Genomic DNA, 25,999 nt, shown 5'->3' on the forward strand with positions numbered 1-25,999 from the left:
AAGTGAACAGCTCGACAAATAGGAACAGTTCAGATTTTATTCATTTATTTTGTTTGAAGAGTTCAACAAAAAGTTTACAGATTATATTCCTTAGCTGTTGCAGAAAGTTATTCAAGGAACTCCCTGTGTCACACAGACGAGTTAATAGCTTTTCACATTTGGCCAAGATGAAAATGGATTTCTGTTTAATGCTTTTGCAATAATCCTTGCTGTTAGTTTCACATTACATAATTATTTTTGCAGAAATATGGTGATAACCCATCCAGGAAGTGCTACAACTATCTGCTGCTGTAGCATTTTCTAATCTTTACATTTAAAATTAGAAGTCTATTTTCACAAAACTGATTGCCAGTGTTTATAAAATAACAGCGTGAGCTACAATGGAATTTGAGATGGGAGTTTTTTTTGACTGAAGAAAACAACTTTGTTTATACCAACTGTTAGCTTGTCAATACAGCAAAAACCAGTAATTCTTCAAAATGAAGTCATTTAAATAGCAGTAGGACATCTGAAAAGACCCGAGCCACGCAGTTTTATAAGTTAGTTTGGGTTCCAACATATTTGGGTGTTTCCTGTTTATTTTTGACCAAACTGGTTGTTTCTTTTAAATTAAAGAACTAATGACCCATTTGTTGTTTTTACTTTAAAAAAAAAGAGGAAAAAGCTGGTTTAGATTTGAAATATTATTTATTATTTCAGAAGGTGTTTTTTCCCTGTACTTTGTGTACTTTTCTAATTAAATTAGTTACAAGCATAATTTCTGCATATTACATATTTGAGTCAAACTGAGAAAGATAGTCTCGTCGTTTCGCCAGAATTGTCAGAGATTTTTGTTTTTTTGTTTTTTAATTTTTATGCTTATGGTGCGGTGCTAGGTCCAGCCCAGCTACCCGCCCACCACCCTCCCTTTCCCTCGGTGAGTCTGTCTCGGTCCGCCCGCCCGCAGCAGTCTCCTTCCCGGCGAGGTTTTTCACTACAGAGATGGCTGCGAAAGTGTGCAGATCGGTGCTCCTGTTGTCCCGGAGCGGCGGAGCGGCGGCCGGCAGCCTTCCCGCACTTGTTGTGTCCTCACAGCGGCATCAGCAGCGCATCAGACCGGTAGGTCCCGGGACAGAGAGCCCAGCTCAGAGGAGGTGTAGGCTGGCGGTGAGGACCCGGGGAGGCAGGCGGGCGGGCTGGACCGGAGACGGTCGGCAGCGCTCTGGTGGCTGCCTCCGTCTCTGCTGGGCTTGCTAAGGAAGTAGAGCTAACTAGCCTCAATATTTTCCGATCCGGTTTTCAGTGAGAAGATTGCGCCTGGCGGAAAAGGTGAGGCTCAAGATGAGTCACGTATCCCGAACCGCTGCTGTCAGATTGTGTTAATCCTCGGCTGCGGGACGGGGGGCTTTTGACAGAGTCATTGCAGTTTTTTGAGCACTTGCTGAACCCCACCGGCGCTGCCCCGTCGTTTACTCACACCGGAGCCTCAGATCTGTGATCAAATCCGACTAATTCTTCAACTTTACATTTACCGGCTTGTGTTATCCTCATCCCGGTCAGGATTTGGGATTATTTCAGACTATCTGCAGTGCGTTCTGGGATAAGTGGGGACGGCCACGCATACATATAAATAAATATATCAATAAGGCTACCGCTGGAGTCCTGATTTATGCTGTCTTGCAGTGGAGGCTGCTTGGGTGTTAGGCTGCAGATGCTTGGCTGAGAAGATTCTCCCTCCATCTCTGCTTTTACACAAACTGCAGTGTGGTGCCGCAGAAAATCAGAATAATCAATGTCTGGAGAGGAAAACTGCACATCTGTGTGTGTGTTTGTGTGTGTGTGTGTGTGTGTGTGTGTGTGTGAGAAGGGTAGGGGGAGTGTGTGTGTGTGTGTTTGACTCACTGTGCTTGCACACATATGAGGCATTTCTTGAACACGGAAGCCCACATGCGGATGATGTCAGAATCTCTCAGCCAGCTTTTTTTCTCCTTCTCCACCCTGGGTAGGGTATTTCCCCATTCAGCGGGGAGATCCTGGGTTTTCCTGCAAGCTGATGCGGGTCTCGTTGCACGACCACTACAGAAAAAAACGAAGTGTCAAAAAATGCAATAAAAAGAAGGTAATCCCGTTTAGGAAGCTGTCACAACGGTGCAATAGCTGTTCCTCTCGGCGACTGAGGAAACAGTTGCATCTCTGGACTATAGGTCCCTTTTTTCTCTCCACCTACTCAGCTTTCAGCCTTGCATTATTTTTATAATTTCCTTTCTATTCAACTTTTTTTAGACAAATCAGGCCAGCCAGAGGAATAACAGCCACATTTGTTCCATTATCACCAAACCAGACCCTGATGCTGTTGAATCAGCCTTAACATTATGACTACAGCTTGGTAAAGTGAGTACGGGGTACATCTGATCATGACACTTTGCACCAATGACCGATGCCACCAATCATCAATCCTCACAACTCTTCCCAAAGTTGGCCCACTTTTCCTGCACCTTCTGACTCACAGGATCTAAATTGTGGGCAATCAGTGACACACATCCAAAACAAAAAGACAATTTTGAGAGTGCCATGTGTTTGTTCAGCAAAAAATGTCAAGCAACACTAAAGCTAAGTCCTACTGAAGCCAGGAAACTGGCAACCCAACAGAAACTTAGTGAGATGCTGACTTTGGCATGACGAATGTCGGCCAAGGGTACTCGACCTCTAAAACCACTTTTAGATACCAAGCCGATGGGATCTGAAGCAATCAAACCCAATGTGTTTGGATTGGAGACGCCAGCTTTCACTAGGATCTTTTGTTGACGTCCCAGACACTTCAGGACATCTTCGGATGACGTACTCTTGATCTTATTTGCTAAATCCGTGGCTCTAATGTGTCCTAAGTGACTCTTGTCTTTCCTCCAATAAGTGTTCCTACAGTGTAAATGGAACCACTCGTCTGTGTGCTGGCGGTGTTGTCCTTATAGAACTTTCCATTGTCCTGTCAGCCCCCTCAGCTTGCTGTTGTGTCTCGGTGTCGGGGTCTTTGTCAGCTGAAGCGTTCCTGTCACTGCTTCTAATGCATCCTTGTCTCTTGGTGACAGCCAGGTCTTTGTGTTTGTTTGGGAGCTCCTAACGGCGGTGTGGAATTTCTTTACCAGTGCTTTTGTTTGTAAAACCTGCAGTGGGAGATGCACACTTCCTGCAGCCGCTGTTAGCAGGAAGTGTTTCACCTAAAGACCCAAACGCGCGGTGTTGCACCAGTCTGAAAATTGCTGCTTCAGCCAGGATGGAGATGCCATCCCCAGGGATGGGAAGCAGACAGCGGGCTCCAGAGGGCCACATTTAACTTGCACTAGTTTTCCATTAAGTCAGCTGTCATATAAAATACTGCTTCCCTGACATGTGGCGGGTGACATCAGTCATGGAGTAAAATCGTTACTGTGGCTTTCTTGTTGTGTAAAATAATAAGACTGAGAGACAATTTAGGTTATTGCATTTAAAATCAGAGATTTAATATAAAAATGGAGTAAAACAGATCATATTATTAGGTTTCCCGTTAAGCCAAACCTGTTCATTAAACTCAAGCATCTTTTGGCTTCGGATGCTGGAGAGTCACAGGGTGCAGAGGCTCACTTTAATCCAATCAGTGTGGGAGTAAACTAATTTATTCCCGCTGCCTTCAGAGACTCTGTGCTGAAGTTATTCGGATTAGCCCAATAAGAGAGCGACTGTAAGCTTGTGGCTGCACTAAAGGTGATAAGATAGATGAGTGATTGATAAACCCGTCAACGTGTTCTCTAGTCTTTAAGGACAACATGGTTTGCGACTCCAGATTAAACCTAAAAGAGACGATAGATGATCGAATGTCACCTTGTGTCACTTTTCAAAGTGAGTCATTTCTTTAGTGGCGTCAGTCACATGGTTAGCCAGCATTTGTCTCAGTTTTGTTTTGCTAAACAGAAATTTCTCTATATTTTATTATATATTAATATCAATGTTGAATCGCTCTTTTCTCACTTTTTCTCATCTCATGGCTGCATTCCCAGCGACTTGGCCAGAGTGGAATCTTTATGATCTTTGGTCAGCTCGGCTATTATTTATTTATGCATGGAGAAAGTCTCACTGTACACCAAGTGAAAGAAAGAAAGATGAAGAAAGAGAGAGATGAGGGAGGGAGAGTTGTGTTGAGTGGATGAAAAAACCCGATCTGAGATTATTCGTAGGCAGAGTGATCAGGTAGAGTTTCAGCCAGAGGTTAGTAGTTACAAAGTGATTCATTAGCAGAATGGATCTCCTTTTTCAGTCCATAATCTGTGTCGTGTTCTTGCCAACGATCATTACATGCCAATGGTTGCTTCTTAAGGAGTTCTTGCTGACATGTGGATTGTTGATAAATGTGTCTAATTCCCTTTTTGATTTTATAAAGTGACTAACTGCTAACTGAGGAGTTCAGGCAACTAAAGACTTCCCACTCTTCTGTGTTTTGACTTTTTGGATTGCGAGCTGCAGATCAATGGACGGGAAATGGAAGACGAGGACAATCTTGTACTATCAGATGGGCGTGATAATTCACTCGTCTTCAGAGGCAACTTGTCTTGGTTTGAGCCGTTTCTGCGGACAGAAAGACCGCCTGTATAATCGGAACATCCCTACTAGTTAGCTGCTTGTGTTTGGTGCCGCTTTTGGGAAATCTATTGTTTTTGGCTCAGTTTTAAAGGTGCCCCAGAATAACATCTTTTAAATTGGAAACTGTTGCTTGAGGCTCTATAAAGCATATGAAACATTGTTGGGGCTCACAATGGCCCAGGAGGCCTGATGTGTGGCCAAACACAACCCCAGTAAATCCCTAAAAGAAAGCCTGGTTTGCCCCTCACCAGGACATGAATATTAAGTAAGCTGCATGTTGATTGGCCAGTTTATCTCAATGTTTTTTTTTAGCCATTTTCATAAGACCTACCATGCTGGCAAATCACCTTAATACTGCTGTCACGGTGTGGCGGTGCAAAGCCGGACCTGTGATTGAAGATGATGCTTTGGCGTAGGGCTGCTCAATTAATCGAATTTTAATCACGATTACGATCTGAGTTTTGAACGATTATAAAAAACAAAACAAGCCGATTATTTGCTCCTCCCGCTTGCGCTGCCCTGAGTTGCAAATGAAGCGCTCCTCCCACAGTGTTGCCAACTTAGTTACTTTGGCGCTATTTCTAGCAGCTTTTCAGACCCCCTTCTTGACTTTTTAACTTAAAAGTACCTAGCGAACACCTTCAGAAACATCTCTGGTAACCCTTAGCTACTTTCTGGATAACTGTCGTCGACATTTCATGCAGGTTAGCTAAACACTCCGCCTGCACTCCGGACCGTTCTTCAGGACATTAGGAAAGGGAATGATGCAGTGATGTGTCAGTCGCTAAAGACAGCTCTCGGAGCCGGTTCCTTGTTGGATTAGCCAGAGTGAGTGACACACACATCGCACCTGCGGACTCCTGAGCCACTAAAAACGGCTAAATGTGCGCGTGCGGCGCGCTAAACACACGTGCAGCTTGCCCCTGATTGCTGTGAGACCGGGTTGGGGGTGGGGGTGCAGCTGTGGTTGGGACATTTATTACATTAACTGATGGACTTGTAAATAAATAGTTTATAAATAAGGTAGAAATAAGTTCCTCACGCTGATAAATAATAACTAACCTCTCTGAGGACCCGGTGCTAGTGCACTCTCCTACAGCACCTTGACACGACTAAATACGTATTATGCAATATTTTGTGAACATCAATTTATTTGCATTTTTTTGTTATAAATGCCACTGTATAATTCTTGCTGTCAGTATTTGCAAGATATTGGTATTTGGTTCTGTACTGGTTAGACTTAAATGAGTTAAACCAAGGTCTACAGCCCTTGGGTCATAGACTATGAGCTGTAAGTATATTGGTCTTTTTATACTGGGAATCGGGAGTTATTTTAGTGATCATCTTGTTTCTTATTTATTTTTGTCCTGATTGTGCCCTGAGCAGTTTTATGACTGAATAAAAACAAATGAAATCAACATAAATTGAAAAACCGTCCTAAATAATCGTGATCTCAATTTCAGTCACCATAATCGTGATTATTATTTTTGCCATAATCGAGCAGCCCTACTTTGGCGCAACAGAGGGCGATGTCATGATCACGTGTGGAATTTCTGCCATGTTCTGACTGGCAATTATATTAAAAGTGAAAGTAAACACGGGCAATAACTTTTGCTTTTGTAAACTGAATCAGCTGAGACGATAAATGGGAGCATTGCAGAGCTCCGGGAACTTCTCTCCATTGCAGTGAAGCTCGCGGGGACTGTAAGGGACAGCCGCCTTTAGGAGCGACTTGTCCCTATGCTTAAGGAGCGTGGCTTCAGTTGTAATAAAAAGCAAGTTACATTCAAGCTAAAAGGAAATCTGTGACAGTGCAGAGTGCAGGTTATTATTATTTGGTATATGGTAGATTAAACACTCTAAGCTGCCTATATTCACCAACAAGGTAAATGTGGTTTTAGATTCTAGGAACCCTTTTAAAGCAAACCATGAGTCGGTGAGCAATATCAAATCAGAACAGGAAATGTAGAGAAGTCTCTTTGGCAATCCAGACCAAAGAAGGGGCCCGCGGGCCGCCTATTGAGCACCGCTGGATTAGTGGATCCCTGTTGAAGCATACTCAAGTTGACATGTTTAGCTGCACCCGTACTGGCTCTCCTGCAGTATTCATTACAGTTAATTTGGCAGTCTTGCTAAAAGTTTCACCCGAAGCCGAACATGTGTTTTCTGTGGGGTGAACATGATTCTTGGTAAATTAGGCAGTAATTTACTGAGAAAAATAGCAAAGTGTCACCAAAGCAGGTTTTTACTCAGCATCTGTTGGAGGCTGTTTGTTAGAAAAGGCATCAAAATGAAATAAAATCAGGAATACTGTATGTGTGGACACCTTGTAGCATGATCAGACATGAGTTTTTATCGTCTCGTTCCTGCTGTTTTTTTTTTTTTTTAAATTAGCCCCCTTTAGCCAGCTGTTTTGCTCGGAGAAGAGCTCCCATTTCTCTCCTTCTCAGGCTCATGTGTTTCCCGTTTCTCCTGTGCCATCTCCCTCTTAATTTCCCTGCACTGCCTCAGTTCATTGAATTACATCACCTGCTCAGCATGATACCCTTTCTCACACTCACCAGCTGCTTGCCCTGTGGTCATAAGAATCACCGTGGGGGTGAAATAGTTCCAGATAATATCATGAGTGACGATTTTGTTCTGGATTTTGCAGGCGAACCTGCATGTTCTTTGCATGTACAGTAACATCAGAACCTTTACTAGAACAAAGAGGCACATGGATGCTGCATGACTGTAACTGATGACACTAACGTGTCGTACAAACTCATCATTATCACGCTGGAAGGAATTTCAGCCTTGAAGTGGTAAATGACTGGTGAGCCTATGCTGTTGGCACAGACTAATTAGCTGGTTTCCATGTTTCTGGGTGGCTCAGCGTGTCTCTGAAAAGGACATTAAACTAGGCCAGTGAGTGTAATGTGATGATGGATGGAAGCCACGCTTGGTTACCCCCCCCCCCGCACATCTGGGGCTGTTTGCACCTTTCGTCAGGAGGGCAGGTGCGGCGGCCGCCTGAACCTGAAGGTCGTCGGCTGCCCTGCCTTTCATCTCCTTAGATATGAGATTGGGCTCATTATTGCGATAAATCTTTGGGAAGGTCGAGTTGAAATGAGGAGCGTAAATTAGACTCAGCAGTTTTAGTCTGTCTGAAGGTCAGCTGGAGACAGATCTCTCAGAAATATACCAAGTACTCATGGAAAGAATGTTCTGATTGAAAAGTTCTTAGTTGTCACGCTAACCTGCACAGTATTAGCAAGTCTATTTCTTGAAACGATTAAATAGTTTCAGATTTAAATATTTGGTTTATTTTGAAATGAGCAGGAAAGGCAAAGAGACGCCGGAGACGTCAAAATGACAATTCCCTGGTTGAAAGTTGTCAGGATGGGATTTTTGTCTTGCAAGATTGTGAGGACTGCCTGAGCCTGCTGCTAATTAGGAAGAGAGAAGTACGTTTGACCTCTCCTTCATGAAGTATCGATCGTTTGTACCTTTGTTTATTCAAGTTTATGTGAAATAATAAAAGCATTGTAGCAGGATCGATGTTGGCTAAGTCTAGAGAGCTTTGACACTGGCTAGTGACAGTTCAGCCTGGAAAACTCTTAAATGTTGCGTTTAAAAATAAACTATTGATCATCAACAAAGATAGTCAAGTTCATGCCTGTATGTTCCTTAAGCCACCTTTTTCGTGTCCATGAAAACCCTATAATGTAAACCGCTGTGAGCAGCCAAGATTCAAGCTTGGGAAAAACAAGACTATATATATCCTTATAATAAATACTGCTGTGTATTTCATCAGTTCCATTAAAGAGCTGTAATCAGTATTCCTTCCATGCTCCTACTTCCCTACATTTTTATTGCTTCCTCAAATTGAAAAGAGTATCAAACATTTATTCTCAGGGATCCAGAAACGATTATTGCTTATTTAAAGGCAAAAAACTGTCACATCAGAGGATGGTGGCGACAGCCGTCATCACTTTAATGGTGGCGGCAGGAGAGATGAAGCCGGCGTGGCTGTCAGTCGTCAAGCAGCTTCTAATTGGAATTGGAAATGTTACGCATGAATGAGTCCTATTTTACTAATGGAGTAATCTGTTGGAAATCGCTCAGAGGGTGTGTGGATTCTGACATGAGGATTCCCCTTGGCCTCAGATTCACCTCTGCTGTTAAAGAAAAGCTGACTGCTCTCTGTCAGCGTAAATGAAATGATCATGTTGCAGACTACTGGAGTCTTTGTTTAAAACCCAGAGTGTTATATTTGTAAGATCAGTGTCCTGCCACAGCAAATGCGTGAAGGGATAAGTGATGCAGATGTCTGCTTTTCATGTAGGAGATGCACTGATATGAATATTTGGGCTGATACTGATACACTTTTATACTTGTCATTTAGTGAGAGATAAACTTTATTGTATTTATCCTAGTGAATCTATAATTAAACGGGTAAACTAGTAGTAGCACATTCAATGTCAAAGAAAGTAAAAAGTTATTATCAGGAGAGGGAGAATGATTAAGTGGTTAGCAGCAGTGTGCTAGACGATGGCCCCCTCCATGAGGCCACCACAGCTCAGCAGAACATCATTGTAGCTTCTTCTGGGGAGAAAAACACTTACAGAGAAAATAAAGTTAACAGCTGAAATGGCAGGAAATAATGCAGTTAAAGAGCAGATTGTAGAAGAAAGTAGTAGAGTGTGGAAAGTGGTCAGTGTGTCCTCCAGCAGTCTAAGCCTATAGCAGCATAACTACAGAGATAACTCTGGATAACCTAGCCTTTTAGATGGAGGCATGTTGGAGGTAGGGTAAGGGAGAGTCATCTTTCACTCGTTAAAAGAAGGCATTTTGACTGTCACCTTTCATGCCAGTGTTTCAAATTATAGTCATCTTACATGGAGAAATTAATAGGACTGCACGATATATCTGTGCATCAGAAAACCTAACTATTGCCCTATTGAGCTGATGCCGGTTACTCCCAGAAGTAACCGCAGAAGCAGTCTTCTGATAATATTATCGCTACAAGTAACACGCATTACACCATCCAACAGTACAGTATGTACTAAATAAGCTGCGCTGCATTGCCCATTCCTTTGACTATTGTGCATATCCTGTTTTTACTCCGTATGCATCACTCCCGCCAGCATTTGTTTACTAATTCTGTTGCCATAAACAAACCAACACAGACTGAATGCCAACTCGAAAGGGCGCATGCAGCCTCCTACTGTACCGGAGTAGAACAAATTTCATCTGAGAGTTCGGTGTAGCGACTTCTTTCTGATCCAAAATTCGAGCTAGGTGAGCGGCTCCTGTTGTGACCTCCAAATAACTATCGTCTTCCTTATTTTGTGTTTCTGTTTTATGATACTTTTTGAAAGGATATGGTTGTAAATAACAATGACAACGATCACGGCCCACAACGATGACGGTCAACAGAAAAGTTAACAACGCAAACCTCTCAACAGCGAGCAAACACTCTAGTGACAGGTAAAAAAGGATGGGCGGACATGGGTTTTCTAACATACATGTAAATTAGGATAAAGGCTAATCGTTTTATTACCTTAGATCAACCTTAAATGTGCATGTAAATGCACAACATGTTGGTATCGGTCCGATAAAGAAAACTGGGGTGATCTTAATCTTTTTGCTGTTTTTGTATGTTTTTGACGGTGAAAATGATGCAGCACAGTGTTGTGGGTTGTTCTACTGACACATAGAAGTAGGGATGTGTATTGGTGAAATTATGACGATACAATACGTATCACGATACAGGGGAGATGATACATTGTATCACGATGTATTGCGATACATTCAGTTAGACGATATTAGGGACTTTTTTAGACTGACTTTATTATAGGACAGTTCAATAAACAGCGCAAACTGATACTTAGCATGTTTAACATGAGGTATCTGAACTATAATAGAGGGATTTACATTTCAATCGTGGAAACAAAATCCACTGCACACTGCTGCCAACCAGCGGTCGGGGTTTGAATTGCACCAAAAGAAAAGAAAATACACAAACGTTTGCTTGTAAATTCTTCCAAAAATTAGATACACCTCTTTTGAATACCGATATAATATCGCTGGAAAAAAATATCACGATATATTGCCATATCAATATTTTGTTCCATCCCTACATAGAAGCATTTGCATGGTCTCTTTCACACACTGTCGACAGTCTTGGATTGGGTTGATTACAATGAGTTGTAGATGTACAGTTTAGAAAGTTTCAATAAAATCTTCTTGGTGGTTCTTGAAGTGTTTTACAATCTTAACATTAATGTTCATTTACACAAAGTAGCCTTGTCATCCACCCTTCACCTCTCAGCATCAGGAGATTACTATATTTTTGTGCATCCAAGTCACTTAGAAACACCTGGTTCATTAGAATGTAACCAGATTGCAGCACATATTGATCATCTCTGTGGTAAATGTGAAAATGTAGATAAAGCATAACAGTTATGGAAAAGAGATGTAAGCAGTCTTCTTAAAGGGGTCTTCCCATCTACAGATGCTGCTGTATCAAGTCACTTCGTCAGCAGCAACAAGAGATTCACATTTTTAACTGTTGCATGGGCTACGATGCCCGCGCCAACAGTGCCCTGATTGGGCGTAGGCAGGTGAGGCTTGCATGCTCTGCAGGTCTTATCATTGCATTGAAATGTTTATGTTTATTTATTTGGCAGACGCTTTTATCCAAAGCGACTTACAGTTTATAACCTATAGGGCATGTTGTGATCTGTGGGGGAAACTGGAGTACCCGGAGGAAACCCACGCATGCATGGGGAGAACACGCAACTCCACGCAGAAAGGCCGCAGCCGAGTTTGGAACCTGCAACCTTTGTGCTGCGAGGCAACAGTGCTAACAACTGTGCCACCATGCAGCCAAATGTACTTCTGTTTTCTGACTCCCCCTTCAAAAAAAGAGCCTGTCATAGACAGGGTGTAGGAGGGGCTGTTGCACCATCGTGGAGTTTCAGAGAGACGTGATGCCACACTGGCAGCTGATTGCTATCTCTTTTTAACATATCGGCTCATGTTGCTGTTTTGGTTTTGGCCGGTTGGTATGTTTGAGCTGCAGCCATCAAAACAAGGCTATTTCACACTTTGAAGAAAACATGTTTGACATTTGTCGTCTTAAGGGATTCTTTAGCAAAGTAAGAAAAGAAAATCACTATCTTACCTGACAGAAAAAGTTTTTTTTTTTCCTGCTAACGTACCCGTGTTTTTGGATTGGAGTACTCGAGGACAGAATCTTTATGATTAAGTTTAGTGGTTTTTTTTGTGCTCTAAAGTTCATATAAGTTCACTTGTATTGATCTAGGACAATCATTTTTCAGCAGCACCATGGATTGATCCCATTTGAGACATCTATTTCTCCCCCCGGAGTGCCTAAAACCGGTTGTGCTGACTCCAAAGATCTTCGTATTTCTCTTTTGTTTAGGTTTTATTCTTATTTTGCTTCTGCAACATCAGCCTGCTCTCTGCCTGAAATTAGATGCTTTTAAATGCTTCATTAAACAACCAAGACACAGGGTTTAACTGAGACCGATCGGACTCGCAGCACATCCTCAGAGTCAATGATCCCGATGAAGCTACGTTCTCTGTTGGGCTCTCCACCTGGTCTATTTGCACTGTAATTACCCAGATTGGAGCGGCGCCATGGTAGACCCAAGCACACGTGAGGTATTCACCATGGAGAAAACAAACAAAGACACACGCCTCTGCTCAACAATGGACTCTAAACTCTCTGTATTATTTATAATGATTAACTAGACCTGAGAGACGAGACAAACATGATATTTTTTTGTCATAAATGATAGTCGTGATTTTCTGGTTTGGAAACTGATTTAAATATATACTTACACCTTTAAGCTCATTTATAATAGAAATCCTGTTGGAAAGAATACTGACAACCTAATTGCTTGTAATGAATGAATCAGAAGTCTGAGCTTTGGGCCCTGTCTGCTTTAATTAACCCCTATATCATATTCTATATCATATATACCCTAGCTCTAGCCGATCAATGCTCGGAAACTCGGTGGAATAAACATGCCAGAGAACTGAGCTACGATTTGTACAAGGAGGTGGGATGGGTCTGAAAATGTGGGGGTGAGGATGCGGGTCAGTGCTAATTTCCTTTTTTTCCCCCCGTCCTATCCCTTTGGAGTCTCCTTAAATCCAACCACTCATTTTATTGGTGTCATGTGTGACTACAAGGTTTTGATCAGATAATCCCATTAAGAAGCTGAGGAAAATGGATGTCTCCCATTTCCCCCCACATATTTATTGAGCTCAAGTATTATTTTTTATTGTCAACAGTTTTAAATCTGTGAAAGTAAAATCTGTGGCATTTTCATTAGTGATGCACCGATATGAAATTTTTGGGCCGATACCGATCTCTGATATTAAGATCACTGTTATGGCCGATAACTGATATTTGCCGATACCGATATACTGACATTAATGCTTCTAAAATCAGCAGATTTTGTATAGAATGAAAATATTAAAGCTGAATTTGCATTATTATGTACACACAACACACACATTTACGCTTCTGAGATGATTTCATTCACTGTTCACATGACTAAACACACATCACCCCCTCACCCTTTGAATCAGGCAAACAAATGGAGACAAGATGGAAAAAATAACGGTCGTTAATATCGGCCCGGTTTTATTTATCAAACTGATACTGATATGTTAAGAAAGACTTACATCGGCCGATACCAATATTGGTGCCGATATATTGTTCATCCCTAATTTTTATGAATGCATGTTTCAAATGGCTTCTTTTAAAAGCAAAGAGTGGAAAGACCATACATAGAGCAGGAATACCCACAGTACAGCTAATTTAAAGACTAACTGAATAAAAACCTTTTTCTAAATAAAATACTCAATGTGTGTACTCGGTGTGTGTAAGGCATAGTTTGGTTTGGTTTGTACTTTGGTTTATGTGAAAGTTCATAACAGCTGCAATAAATAAATAAATATATAAAAAAACAACAAAAATACAAACAGCATATAATCTTTTTTTAATTCTAAAAAATAAGAGAAACAGAAACTGAAAAGCAAAACAAACCACCTTTGCTAATGGGAAAGCTTAATGGCAGCTGGTAATGTCTAATACTGCAGAATTTCCCAACAATTAAAAAAAGGCAATCTTTTATCCAATTAGAAACAAAAGTCCTTCACTGCTGATTTCAAGCAAGCTTCCATAAGTCTTCTGACCTAACCATCCTTACATCGCTGTGGCGTAGAGCACAAATGATCTTTTGCTGCACTTTTTCCATCAAGACAGTTTGCCAAAAAAAATTCAATTCAAGTTTATTTAACGCCAAATCACGACAAGAGCCATCTCAAGGCACTTCACACAGTAAACATCCCAATACAGTTCAATTCATTAAGCCAATCAGTACAAAGTTTCCTATAAGGAACCCAGCAGGTTGCATCGATAAATAAACACAATTCCTTCTCCCTGTTCTAGATGACTTGTAATTAAGGCTGCTTGATGTCCAGAAAACATTTATGAAAGTGTTGAATGTTTCGTAAACAAAATCCATTTGTGACACATCCCAGCTTTCCTCTTTGACTTTCTCTCTTGACCAATTCATTGAGATGTAGAACTTGAATACACTCAAAACTAAGTTTATGCGGTCATGGCAGTTTTTTTGTGATACTGCTATTGAGCACACTGGTAAGTCTTTGAGATATTGAACAGCAATATTAATCACTTGTTGTCTTTTGAAGTGATGCACAAACTAGACTGCTACACACTTAGGATGGTCAACTGTTCTATATGTGGGTGTGGTATGAGTTACAATTGAACAGCTACTATATTGTCTCACTGACATTTAATTGTTGTCATTTGACCCAACATTATGAACCAGCCCACTGCATTGTTCTGAAGAGCTGGTGCTGGAGGACTTGGTGAGGCAATCTTGTTGTCAGTCAAAGGTACCTCTGGGAAAGGGAGGCAGCGTGAGTGAATTATTTATGTAAATAGCTCTATTTCTACGATCCATTGTTGATGAGACATTAACTGACAGGTAGCTTTCTTTCAACTTTGTAAATTCTTTTGCTCTTTGTATCAAAAGCACTTAGTGTAGAGCCATATAAGGCAGACAAAGGCGATAATCAATACTAATAATGGTTGCGCTGCAGAGACGGTGTCATTTGAATAAAACGGTGCAGTGTTGTTGCCCTATTAGTGGTCACTGAGAGTTAGTGTGTTTGTTAATGAAAGCTGGCAGCTCTAATTGCCGCCCTCTACTACTGAGATACTGCCACATTGTTTGTAATGACTTTTATTTATGATGCAGGTGCTCTTTGGTATAAAGAATCACGGGTGGAGTTTAGCGTTGTCAGCACCGCTAAGGAGGACTTTTCCTTCTAGCTTTGATGGCGTTCACAGGCACAGAGAAACGAGCCTAGTGCTTCAGGTGTGCTTCAACCACGAGCTCCGAGGGCAATGAGAAATGTCAACGTCTATCTGTTAACGTCGCCGCTGGTTTCTGCCTTTTAACACTCGTCTTGATGGTGACTGAGTGGGAAGCTGCTGACCTCGGAAAACGACTGTGGGTTTTTTCTCATCTCCATTCCACACAGTTAAAAAGCAATAGGCCACGAGTGCCGCAACATTGTCAAAGAAGGTCAACGACGACCTTTCCAATCCAGCACACTCTCTCTCTCTCTCTCTCTCTCTCTCTCTCTCTCTCTCTCTCTCTCTCTCTCTCTCTCTCTCTCTCTCTCTCTCTCACACACACACACACACACACACACACACACACACACACACACACACACACACACACACACACACACACACACACACACACGATTTCCACAGCCAGCTTTCTCTTGTGAGAAAGGGGTTTGTTAGTCCGATGTTGGTGTGAAGCCTTTGATCTATGAGGATGAGTCGAGGAAGTAGACAGGCAGCACTGAGACGCAGAAACACAAGACATTTCCACTCTCACTGCGCTGTAACTCATTTTAGCAGGCTAGCTAGCGGTCTGCTCTTCTATAAATAGTTATGAGAAGACGACAGATGGGGAGACTTAGTTGGGAAAAATCATTTCCATGGAGACGGTCTTGGTTACTAGTGAGCCATTGTGCAGGGTGGGATTCTGACATGTGTTTACTGTGCATCCTCTAGTTGTCAGCATACAGCACGCCAAGTTAGACAGATTAAAGCAAGTGTGCTCTTTCCTGCTGGTTAACCATGTCTTCTTGAGTTGAGTCCAATTTAAGCGACGTCATTCCTGTTTCGCTTGGGGAAAATAACGCGATCAGCTCCTGAAAACCACAGCTTTTGTTGCTTTTACATCTCTCTGACGACTTAAACACCACACACAGACACACAGATGGCTAAACAAATATGGCACTGTTTACGCTGCTCGCAATTGCAAAATATCTTGTAGCGTAGATGCACACAAATCCTAATTTAAATCCTATTTTCATAACCAGATTCTGGGAGATGAAGCATCTGCAGCTTCTGAGCAGAACGACTTCTCGTCCCACTGGCAGCTCGACGTGGATGTTTCTGCTTTCCTATAAGCGCTCCGTCCCTAAGATATTTCAAAGCAATCACATGTCCAGCATGTGGCAGCTACATTAAATTACAGTATTCCTTCAGCTGTTTCCTTGTTCTGTGTTCCCCGGGATCCCTGGACTGCCGAACTAATTGTGTCACTGGAATAATTGTACAATAATTTAGATGCATTTCCACCATTAGTCTGGAAAAACTCTTCCCTCTGACCCTGGTAGTTATGTGCCTTCAGCAGTGTTTTGCCTGCTGTGTAACCCATTTGTAACAGATATCTAATGACATATGAAGAGAGAAGACAGTTATCGTCATGCGAGCTGGGCTTAGAGAGTTATTCCTCCATAGAGTCTCTGCTCAGAGATCAGTCGGATATCCACCTACTTCCTCATTTTTTGTTATTTTTTGTCAGAGAAAATATTTAGGCATTGACAAGTTAATTATAGCATCTAAATGGATCATTTATGTGCATCCAGCTGATCTTTTACCCCCTCGATGTTGTCCACAGTCCAGAGTGGTATCCTGAGGGAAAACTGTGGGAAATTCCTAACCTAGACATGACCTGGATAAATAAAAAAAGGATGGATGGTTTCAGGATTTTACTTTCTTTGTAGCCTTTGGCCATGTTTGCAATGGTACCTTATATTGAGCCTTCTTCTAATCTTAGGTATTTCCCACTCGGCATTTGGGAATGTGTGAGAAATTCCTCTCGCCAACAGTCAAGGACACCAAGTCCATTTCAAAATCAGAAGTCTTTTATTTCAGGTGAGAGAATACGCATGCACTGGTTTCTGGGGCTTTTTCAAAAGTCCCTGTGCTGCTGTTGCCTTGGTAACACTTTGGACCGACAAAATGTCCTTTTTTTATTCCATCTGAGAACTGAAGGTTATCCATCTTACAGACTCTGAGAAAAAAATGGCTTCTCCATTAGTCTAATTTAGCAAGATGTGCCATGGAATTTCACCATGCTGAGAAATTTGAACGCCAGTCAACATAAAGGGCCTTTTTGTTTAAAAATAAATCTCACACTTATATTAGTTAGAATAATTCAACAAGATGCTAAAAGTAATTTGAAGAGTTTTCTCCTTTTAAAAAGATCAAAGAGGGACGCCTTGGTTTACAATCTGTCCCGCCTCCATACTTCCTGGTTCCAAAGCCAATCATAGCCTGCCTGCATGAAGCAGCAGCATTGTGGAGAGAATGCTAGCCAGTAAAAGGAGCGGCCCAGAAGTAATTTCTTGTACCCCTATGAAGACACAACATAGTTTTTTTGTTTTATTTTAATGTCGAGTAAAGCAGAGAGGCAAATGTTGAGCTAACAATGCTAACAGTGAATTAGAAAAAAATGGCTCTAAAAATAACTCTAGCTACTTTTTTAATGAACTTGATATTACAATGAAAAGATTTTTTCTACTTATCGTCCTACTGTGTGTGACTCCTCTTTACTTGTCCTCTAGAATCTTCTGGTACTGATCCATAGCTGGCAACAGTTGCTTAGAGCGGGCTAGTTTGTTTTGATACATGGACTGCAGTACCAAACTTTGACCACAGGATGTCACTCTTACTTCATGCATCTTTTGACTTAAAGAGACAATGTGTAGTTTTTCATGCTTTCGTTCTTTTTAAAACACAGAAACAATTTTGTTTACCTGTTTTGTAGCTACGTTTCGCTGGCAGCTGCAGGCTTCCTCAGTCTGACGCTGATGGTGGCGCGTCACTTCCTTCTCCGTGTAGTTTTTACCATTCATTTCTGGAAATATCCATTAAAATGTTGAAAATGTTCTTCTTCCGGCTCTTGGAGAGTACAGACACTTTTTTTCCTCCTCTCCTCACCATCTTATCCCCGAGGCTCTTTGTCTGTCTTTGGGTGTACGGCGCTTCTACATTTTTTCTGGAAACTGGAAATTATTAAAAATGGACCTGGTCAGCTGGTCTCTCAACGCGATTGACAACATTTTCTCAATGATGAGAATGGGAGAAGGGGCTCCCGGTTGCCCCTCTGGGACAGATCCAGTTGGGCATATCATGGACTCCTGGAAACAGTGGAACTTGATCTGCTTAACTCAACTGTCTGTAGAGGATTCTGAAGACATCTGGATATTTGTGGTGTTGTCAGGTTTCCTGCTTTTGGGCCTGGGAGGTTACCTGGCTTACCGGAAAATTAACAAGGTGTCGAGGAATATTGGCTCTTTCCCGGAGCTCAGGGATGGATTACACTGCGCTGTGAACGCACAGACTCATTTAATTGTCGAGATGTGTCGTAAGCTTGGAACTTTGGCTGAGATTCATGCATTGGCACAAAAGATGGATGTGATCAAGGAGTGAGTGGACGAATCAGCACGAATTGGGATAGATTAATTACGCCATTATTGGATTTTGAGAGGTTGAGGACCAGCGGAACTTTAAGACAAAGAAATTATCTCTGTCTGGCCCCAAAACTATTTCTAATCTGAATCTGGTGCCCTTGAGCCTGTGAGGCTGAAACAAATACCCCCCATTTTAGATGCCCTGCTTCCTTCTGTGGGAGCCCATGAGGACAAAATGCATTTAATGATTTGTAACGAATGTTTACAAAACTTTTGTCATTCTTAAATGTTGCTGTTTTACACATTTACCTCCACTTGTTGCCAGTGATGAAAGGGAGTCTGATGTGCTCGTTAGTTTTGCTAAAGTTTGCACTCCCCAGGGCTTTTTGCCCCTAAGGGGCTTCCGTGGGTAAAGTCTTCCTCCAACACAAAAATACTGGTTGCTTGCAACGATTTAGGTATCTACTGCCCCCTATCGCCAGGAAAAATACACACTTTAATGTCCAAACTGAGAAAGAAAAAAATAATTCTCCCCTTTTCTTTCTTCTGAGTGTCCCTAACACGCCACAGCATCTCAATAAAAGCCTACGCTTGGGTTAACGTATGGGCATCAAGGATTATTGCAAATTGGAGCATTTGCATCAAGAGTTTGTGACATGAAGGAGATCGTAAACAGGAGGCATGCTTTTTATTGCAAGCAGAGACAAGAAGAGAAGGTGCAGCAGAAATGATTTACAAGCCCTGCTCATAAAGCCCAAACTACTCTCAGCTATAATCCGATAAGGTCACATTGTAGACTTTTTAGTCAAACGATGTGGGTCGAAGTGGCTGACAGAAAACCAGCCAGGAAAAATGTATAAAGCACGGCCGATTTGTGCAGATTGGGTCTAATTGAAATGGTTGGTCACACTGAAAAATCAGCTCAACATGTGCCGTTGAAACATCAGAGCGGAAGCCGGAATGTCATCCGTTTGAACGAAGCATTTCCAATTTTATAGCAAATAAACATTCTGGAGACAAATTTTATTTTTTATTTTTCATTTAACCTTTATTTAACCCGGATAGAGAGCCATTGAGGTTAAGAACCTCTCTTACAAGGATGTCCTGGCCAAGAGGCAGCAAACAACACAAACAGTTACAACAGAACAGCTTCTCTCGAATGTATTTCACAAATTCAGGGTTATTACAAGCTCAATCATTCTTTTGTTGCACCACATTTTATACATGAGTAGCCCTGGTTTGTCACACCGGTGGTAAAACCTGTTGAATACGGATGTATGGCTGCTGGATCATCGCTTTGCTGCTTGTAACAACAACAGAACGGAGATGCATGAAATGCTTAAATGCAGGAACTTGTTCTGTAGCAAATCTGCAAATTCGAAGCCTCGATCTCACTCCAGACAAATGACAGACGCATCAAACTAGATTGATGTGTTGGACTTGAGTTATGGCGTGGCTCAAAATATAGAAGAAGCTGAGCTAGAGTGTTGAGATACAGCTCATCAGATCGGTTTACAGTAGGAGGTGTGTTGTGCAGCCTTCAGATTCACGGTGCAGAGATGCAGAGACCGTCTGCTCTCTACGACTTTCACAAGACTCTACTTCCTATCCCGAGGCATTTGCAGAAAAACAACACATTGCCGTTTAGGCTGGTCGTGCAGAATCACAGCCACTTTGGGTTTTATTGAAACAACAAATGAGAGAATTGACAAGTGCATTCAGAAAAATTCGGTATTGTAATTTACCAGAGCTCTTTCTGTGACCCTGTGCAGATGGGTGGTTCCTGCTATTTGTGGATCTCAGTGATGCTAAGAGTGAGCGTTTTGTATTTATTACACAAACCAACAGACGTGTGGAAGATCAGACTTTTTTTTCCTTCTGTACACGGTCCCTCCACTCTCACTGATGCTGGTTCGCTCACCGACTCGTGCCTGTGGTTCCTCCCCCACAACGCCCACGCTTTCGCTCTCCACTCCTGATCATCAGCTTCATCTCCAGGTTACGAGGACGTGTGAGCGAGCGTTTGTGTGCTTCATTTTCTTCAAGCTAAAATAAAAAAGGAACACCAATCGCTGCCTGCTTTGTTTGTAAATCTTTTGGTTTCTAAATCTGCGGGTCACTCTGTCTCTCAGACACGAAGGTTCTGGTTTAATTTAAGCTGGAAGAACGACGTTGAGGTTTTCAAATCCTGATGAAGTCAGCGAGCGTTTGTTCTGACACTTTCAGGCCACTTTCACACGACGCCAGCAGCACTACGCTGCTGTAAGCACCTGGGGCAATAAATCAGAGGGACATTTCCATGTTTGGTATTTTGCCCCCGTGTCTCCATTCCAGCCCTTTGCTGCGTCTCTAGTCCCCAGGATGCATGCTTACGAAGCTGCTTTGTTTGCCGTTTTTCGTTATGAATGGCAGCAGTCTGCAGCCCTCCTCATTCATCTCTGCAGCAGCACCAGACGCTACGCTGTCGGCCTCCATCTCCTGCCTACATTTATAACCATTTCTGACCATACATCTATATATACATGTCTGTATCTCATGCAAAATAAATGGCAAGAGGGTTTGTGTTCGCATCACAGCCTTCTTTCTGCCTGGTGTGTATTGATTTGTAGGAAGCCTGCAGCATAGCTTTAGTAATTTCTCCCATCTGGCTTGCAACAGATCTCACGTGTGTATGTGTGCATGCACTGTAAATGTCTTTATGTCCTTGAGAGATGAGTCCAGCAGGGAGGTTCATCTGCAACATGATTGTCTGCAAAGTGGTTAATTTGAGCTTGTCACATGGCTCTGATTACCTGGACAGGTTATTTCTGTTCATCCTTGAGCCTCTGTCACATCTGCCCATCATCGGGGGAAACATCCAGGGAATCCCTGTAAATGGATAAATTTCTCCTTAGCTACGGAGTGCTGTGATTGGCCAGCAGTCACTCAGCAGCCACCCTCCTCTTCTCACCAGGCGTGTGCATGCAGTAGGTGGCACTGGATCTGCCTAATGCATTGTACATTTCATTTACGTCCCCTCCTCTCTTTCTTTTCCTCGCCATCTATCTTGCTCTCTCTTCATCTTCCCTCTCAGTGACCAGAGATTGCCTGGCCTCCCCTGAGCTGACTGCCTTTCTCCTGCTAGTTCTTGAGATGCAGCGTGTGTGAGTGAACCGAGCAGGACGGAGACCCGAGGAGGGATGGCCCCATCACTTAACTAGCTCAATGAGTGCCGGTCACTTTACTACAGAGTCACCGCTAAACGTTGCAGCTGTGCGTTGTGCAGGATTGACTTAGAGAGGAGAGACGCAGCCACAGACTGCCATTGTTTTTGTTTATGCAGTATTAATCAGCTGTGTGGGCACATGAGGTAAAAAAGGTCGTGCATCTGCAGCAGCCGTTCTCTCGTTGGGTTGCTGTTCGTTTGCCATCTGCTGTGGGAATTTAGTTTCTCTGCCGTTATCCTACAGAAGCGTTCCGATATGTCGTGTGAAGAGTAATCCTGCAGCTTTCGTTTACATCATTTTTATTTTGCATTTTTTTACATTTTCCACTTTTGCGATTGCAGCAGTATGCTAAAGTTTTGGTTTAAAAATGTTTCCTAGCTAAGTGAGTAGAAGATGGAACAAAGATTTCCCCGAAAAACGAGCGAGCAAGACAACATCACCTGTGATTGCTTCTACAGCAGGTCACACCTTCTCACCCTGTGTGCCACAGGAGGGAGATCCTGGAGGATTCATCATGTGGAAATAAAAACAACGTTACCTTGGTTCAGATAAAATGTAACAAATCTCTTTTGATCATTATTTACTCACTGTTATAAAGTCAAAGATGTTTTCTAAGGTTCATTGGCTTTAAAATAAACTGTTCAGAAAATGCAATCTGATGCTGCTGAACCCACAAGATCATAATTGCATCTGCAGCATCCAAGATTAACCATTAGCCAGCTATTTGAGTCTCTTGAACATTGCTGATGAGTCATTTCCAGTTACTGAAGCAAGTCAGGACGTCAACAGTCCACTCATGGGGAATGTGCCGAGGTGACAGAGTGCTGGATCCCGGCCTTCGTCCAAAACTCGTCAAAGCTCTCTGGTACAAGTTGCTGCGGATCAGTTAGCGGTTACATTTCAAATGTACAGCCTCACATGTGGAGCAGGCAGGCTCCCGTGGTGCTAGCTGGCTGTGACAGCAGATGCTGTGAGCACTAAGGAGAGCTTAGGTTTGAACTATCGGTTATCAGTGGAGGCCGATCCCCGAGCAGCACCGCGCCGTAATGCTCTGTGCCATAAGTCAGTCAGGAAATCAATACACCGCAGCCAGTGGACTCTTAATTTCTCAGCTGTGATGTGAAGCATGAAGTACGTTTCTGAGACACAAGTGTATCGCACGTGATCTGATGTGGAGATCATTTCAGCCTGAGATCAGAGAAAAGATACAGAGTGGTACCAAATGGTTTTAAAATATACAAAATCTTAACTTAAGAGAATCTTTTGGAAATTCTGAAAAGCACTTCTGGGTAAAAGTTAAAATGATCACCATCTTTACTGCTTTAGATTCTTGAATGGCCTTTGTTTGGAGAAATGGAGTCTATGTCCATTTTCAGTGCAGCAACTTCCAAAACATTTTACCGGACCGTCGCAGTACGTGGGTGTGTCACCAGGGCGTTCTGAAAAGACCTTTTTCTGGGCCATTTCAGGGAGGAACGGAGTACCTAAACTGGGGTGTGCACTCAGAAATGCTCTGTAGAGTGGTTGGGTGGAACTCTGTAGGGAACGATGTTGGCAGACATCGCTAAAACTACCAGCATTTGTAAGATTGGAAGAGTTGCTGATGAAGCTAAATGGAAGGAAAATAATTTACGTAATGTTTACACTCCAGTCGCCAATCAGTGTTCCTGAACTCCTATAGCGGAAACATGCCTGCTGTAGGATTGATGAGCTAAAGGCTCAACCAAGACAAATGTTTTCTAAAAAAAACCCTCTAATCTCTTACATTTTATTCTAACTTTATCCTATGAATCTTTACATTACAGTTAATTAGTATCACAGAATTACTTAGATGTAACGATCTGGTTATTTACAAGCAAAATGGAGCCTTCAAAGTTCCAATTTGGCTGTAGGTTCTTAAATTTCTGCCTAAATATTTCTTCGATTTAAACTTGATGTGGATGTAAAGGTTTATAAAATAATGTGATGGATTCACAGGAAAAAAGTTTATTTTATTTCTGCTTGGTAATATAATACCTGACATTTATTATCCTGAAAAGAAATCATATTTTTGAATTTTTAGATTGGCTGGTAATTGATTTCTGGCCAATGTATGTCAGCTGCTGAGTTTTGGTGCTTCACTTCATAGAATTCCATGTAAAAACATTTAGTGCAGAATTGAAATGCCTTTCAAAACTTTCAGGAAGCAATCTGCAAGGTATAAGGAGCCTAAGGCTCGCTATAAGCTAGCCATGTCTTTTACATAGAAACACAATTCTAAATGGCTGAAAATAATCCCCCAAAACATATTTTATGTCTTTTCCTTGACAACTAGACACAATGGTTTTCTTATTGAATCTTGATGAAACATTCAGTAAATAATTCAAATAATTTCACTTTTGTTTATAATTAGCAATTTATCGCACACTTTATAACCTTTTCCATCTCTACTCTGTGCCCATCAGACACCATGTTTGACTTCCTGGTGTACTTTCCGTGTTACTGACTTGCTGTATTCTCTCGCTTGTTTGTTGCTTATTGTGTTTCATCCAGGAGAACCGGTGTCGTCAGTGGGGATTCAGCCTGTCGGGGCCTTTTTTGTATCAGGAGGGCAAACCAATGTGTGTGAGAGGACACTCTGAATAATCTGACTCTGTTTGTTAGCAGTCGTATCAAGTGAGAGCAGCTGTTGTCTGTTGCAATCTAATCATCAGGATTGCTGCACCTTCCACAGCTGCAGAACCTCGTGATGCAGAGAGGTCACAGCTACTGATCTCATGCACATTATAGACACATAAGGGGATTAGCCATTCACATTTGAAATGACATTAACATCTACTGGAATCAGTTGTTTGCAATCAACCCACCGCTTTATTTCCCACTTGATGCATTTATTTATTTATTTTTTTAACGATTTCCATTTCTTCTGAGGTATTTGGGGCATAATGAGTGAGCATGTGGCTCATGTGGTCCCTTCCCTACAGAAGGGACTTTCACTGTTTGGGTCGAAGAATCCAACCAATTAATTTTGGAGCCAAACTTCTTGGTGTGAGCTCCTATCAAGCTGAATTAGTGTCAAATCTCTAAAAGGGTGGGGTTGCATTAATTAGTATTAATATCCTGCTCTTTTTGTAGCGTCCCAGCTCAGTCGTTGCATAAGAAGTTAAGCAAAAGCTCATTGACCAAATATATTATTCAGCGAGTGTATCGCTGCAGCGAGACGTTGCTGCCAAATTGAAAATGAGTCCAAGCTTGAATGAATATCTGACATTATAGTGCTGGGAACTTTACAGACGATGTTTCCACTCAACAGTAAAGACCAGAGGAGACACTTGTGTCAGTTTCCTGGCACTTTTATTGTCACCGGAGTCTGCAGGCCCCACCTATGAGACGATACTACATGCCTGGCTTGTTATAGATAAGGAAAACGCAGTAATCCTGCAGCAGCGTGATATCTCAGTATGAAGGTATGTTTCCTATCTTAATGTTGAGGACACAGCCCCTGAAGGCATCATAGTGTGATTACACCTGGCTAAAGTTTCTTTACTTAATGCTTTATCTAAGTAAAGAGGGCCAAATGGTTCAAGCGCCCTCCTTATAGTTTTCTCCATTCTGTGCTCAAAAGACGATGCTGAACGCTGCAATGACCCAAAGAGTCTCTTCTCAGCAGTGGTTGCAAGAATTAGTTCTGGTTTTTTGAAGCTGTAGTAACTTGGAGGTGAAAGAAGTAAAAAAAAACCTTCATTGTGGCCAGTTGAAGGACTTAAGCTTTACATGTGAAAACACTGAATGTCTTTATTGTGGACAAACTACAGACTTTCATCTCCTAAAGTGTTCCTTGTTATATAATTCCTCCCCCTGCACAAACACAAATGAGTACAATCTAAAGCCTAGTCCACACGTAGCCGTTTTTTTAAAAATAACAAATATCCGCCCCTCCAAAAACTTGCATCCACACCACCTCGTTTAAAAAAAAACTCTGTCCACACGTACCCGGATAAATACGTTGTTAAGGACATGCCAGACCTGTAGGCGGCAGTACTTCCCCCGTTCTTAACCTCGTCCTTCGTCTGTGGTCTTCCGCAAGGAGCAGTAATTCCGCTTGCAAAAACAAGCAAGCAGAAAGCGCTTGGACAATTGATAAAGCGAGCGCAGCTCTGAGGGCATCCATGCTGTCGGCTAGTGTAAACACAGGTCGCACACGTGATGTCAGCATTTTTTGTCGCGGAAAGTGACGTTGCGGACCTTAAAACTCCGGTTTTGTCTGTCCACACGCAGACACCCAAAACGGAGAAAACGCAGATCTTCACTTTGGCCGGAGTTTTTAAAAAGATCCGTTTTTGTGTGAAAAAACTCAGTTTTCGTGTGGATGACAGGCCAAAACG

The 25,999-nt window shown here is 42.1% G+C and overlaps 1 protein-coding gene across 2 annotated transcripts in view; it reads left to right on the forward strand.

The window, feature by feature from the left end:
* The first annotated feature begins 893 nt into the window (after positions 1-893).
* The window catches only part of mcu (mitochondrial calcium uniporter), a 76,188-nt gene continuing 51,082 nt past the window's right edge, over positions 894-25,999 (forward strand). Inside the window, exon 1 of one of the 2 annotated variants that reach the window (XM_015944498.3) lies at positions 894-1,098. In XM_015944498.3, the coding sequence (XP_015799984.3) occupies positions 982-1,098 (117 nt within the window). In that variant the 5' untranslated portion in view covers positions 894-981. The remainder of the gene's footprint in view (positions 1,099-25,999) is intronic. The other variant, XM_054750184.2, reaches the window with a different exon arrangement.

This window comes from Nothobranchius furzeri, chromosome 12, assembly GCF_043380555.1.
Source record: "Nothobranchius furzeri strain GRZ-AD chromosome 12, NfurGRZ-RIMD1, whole genome shotgun sequence".
Classification (NCBI taxonomy): Eukaryota; Metazoa; Chordata; class Actinopteri; order Cyprinodontiformes; family Nothobranchiidae; genus Nothobranchius; species Nothobranchius furzeri.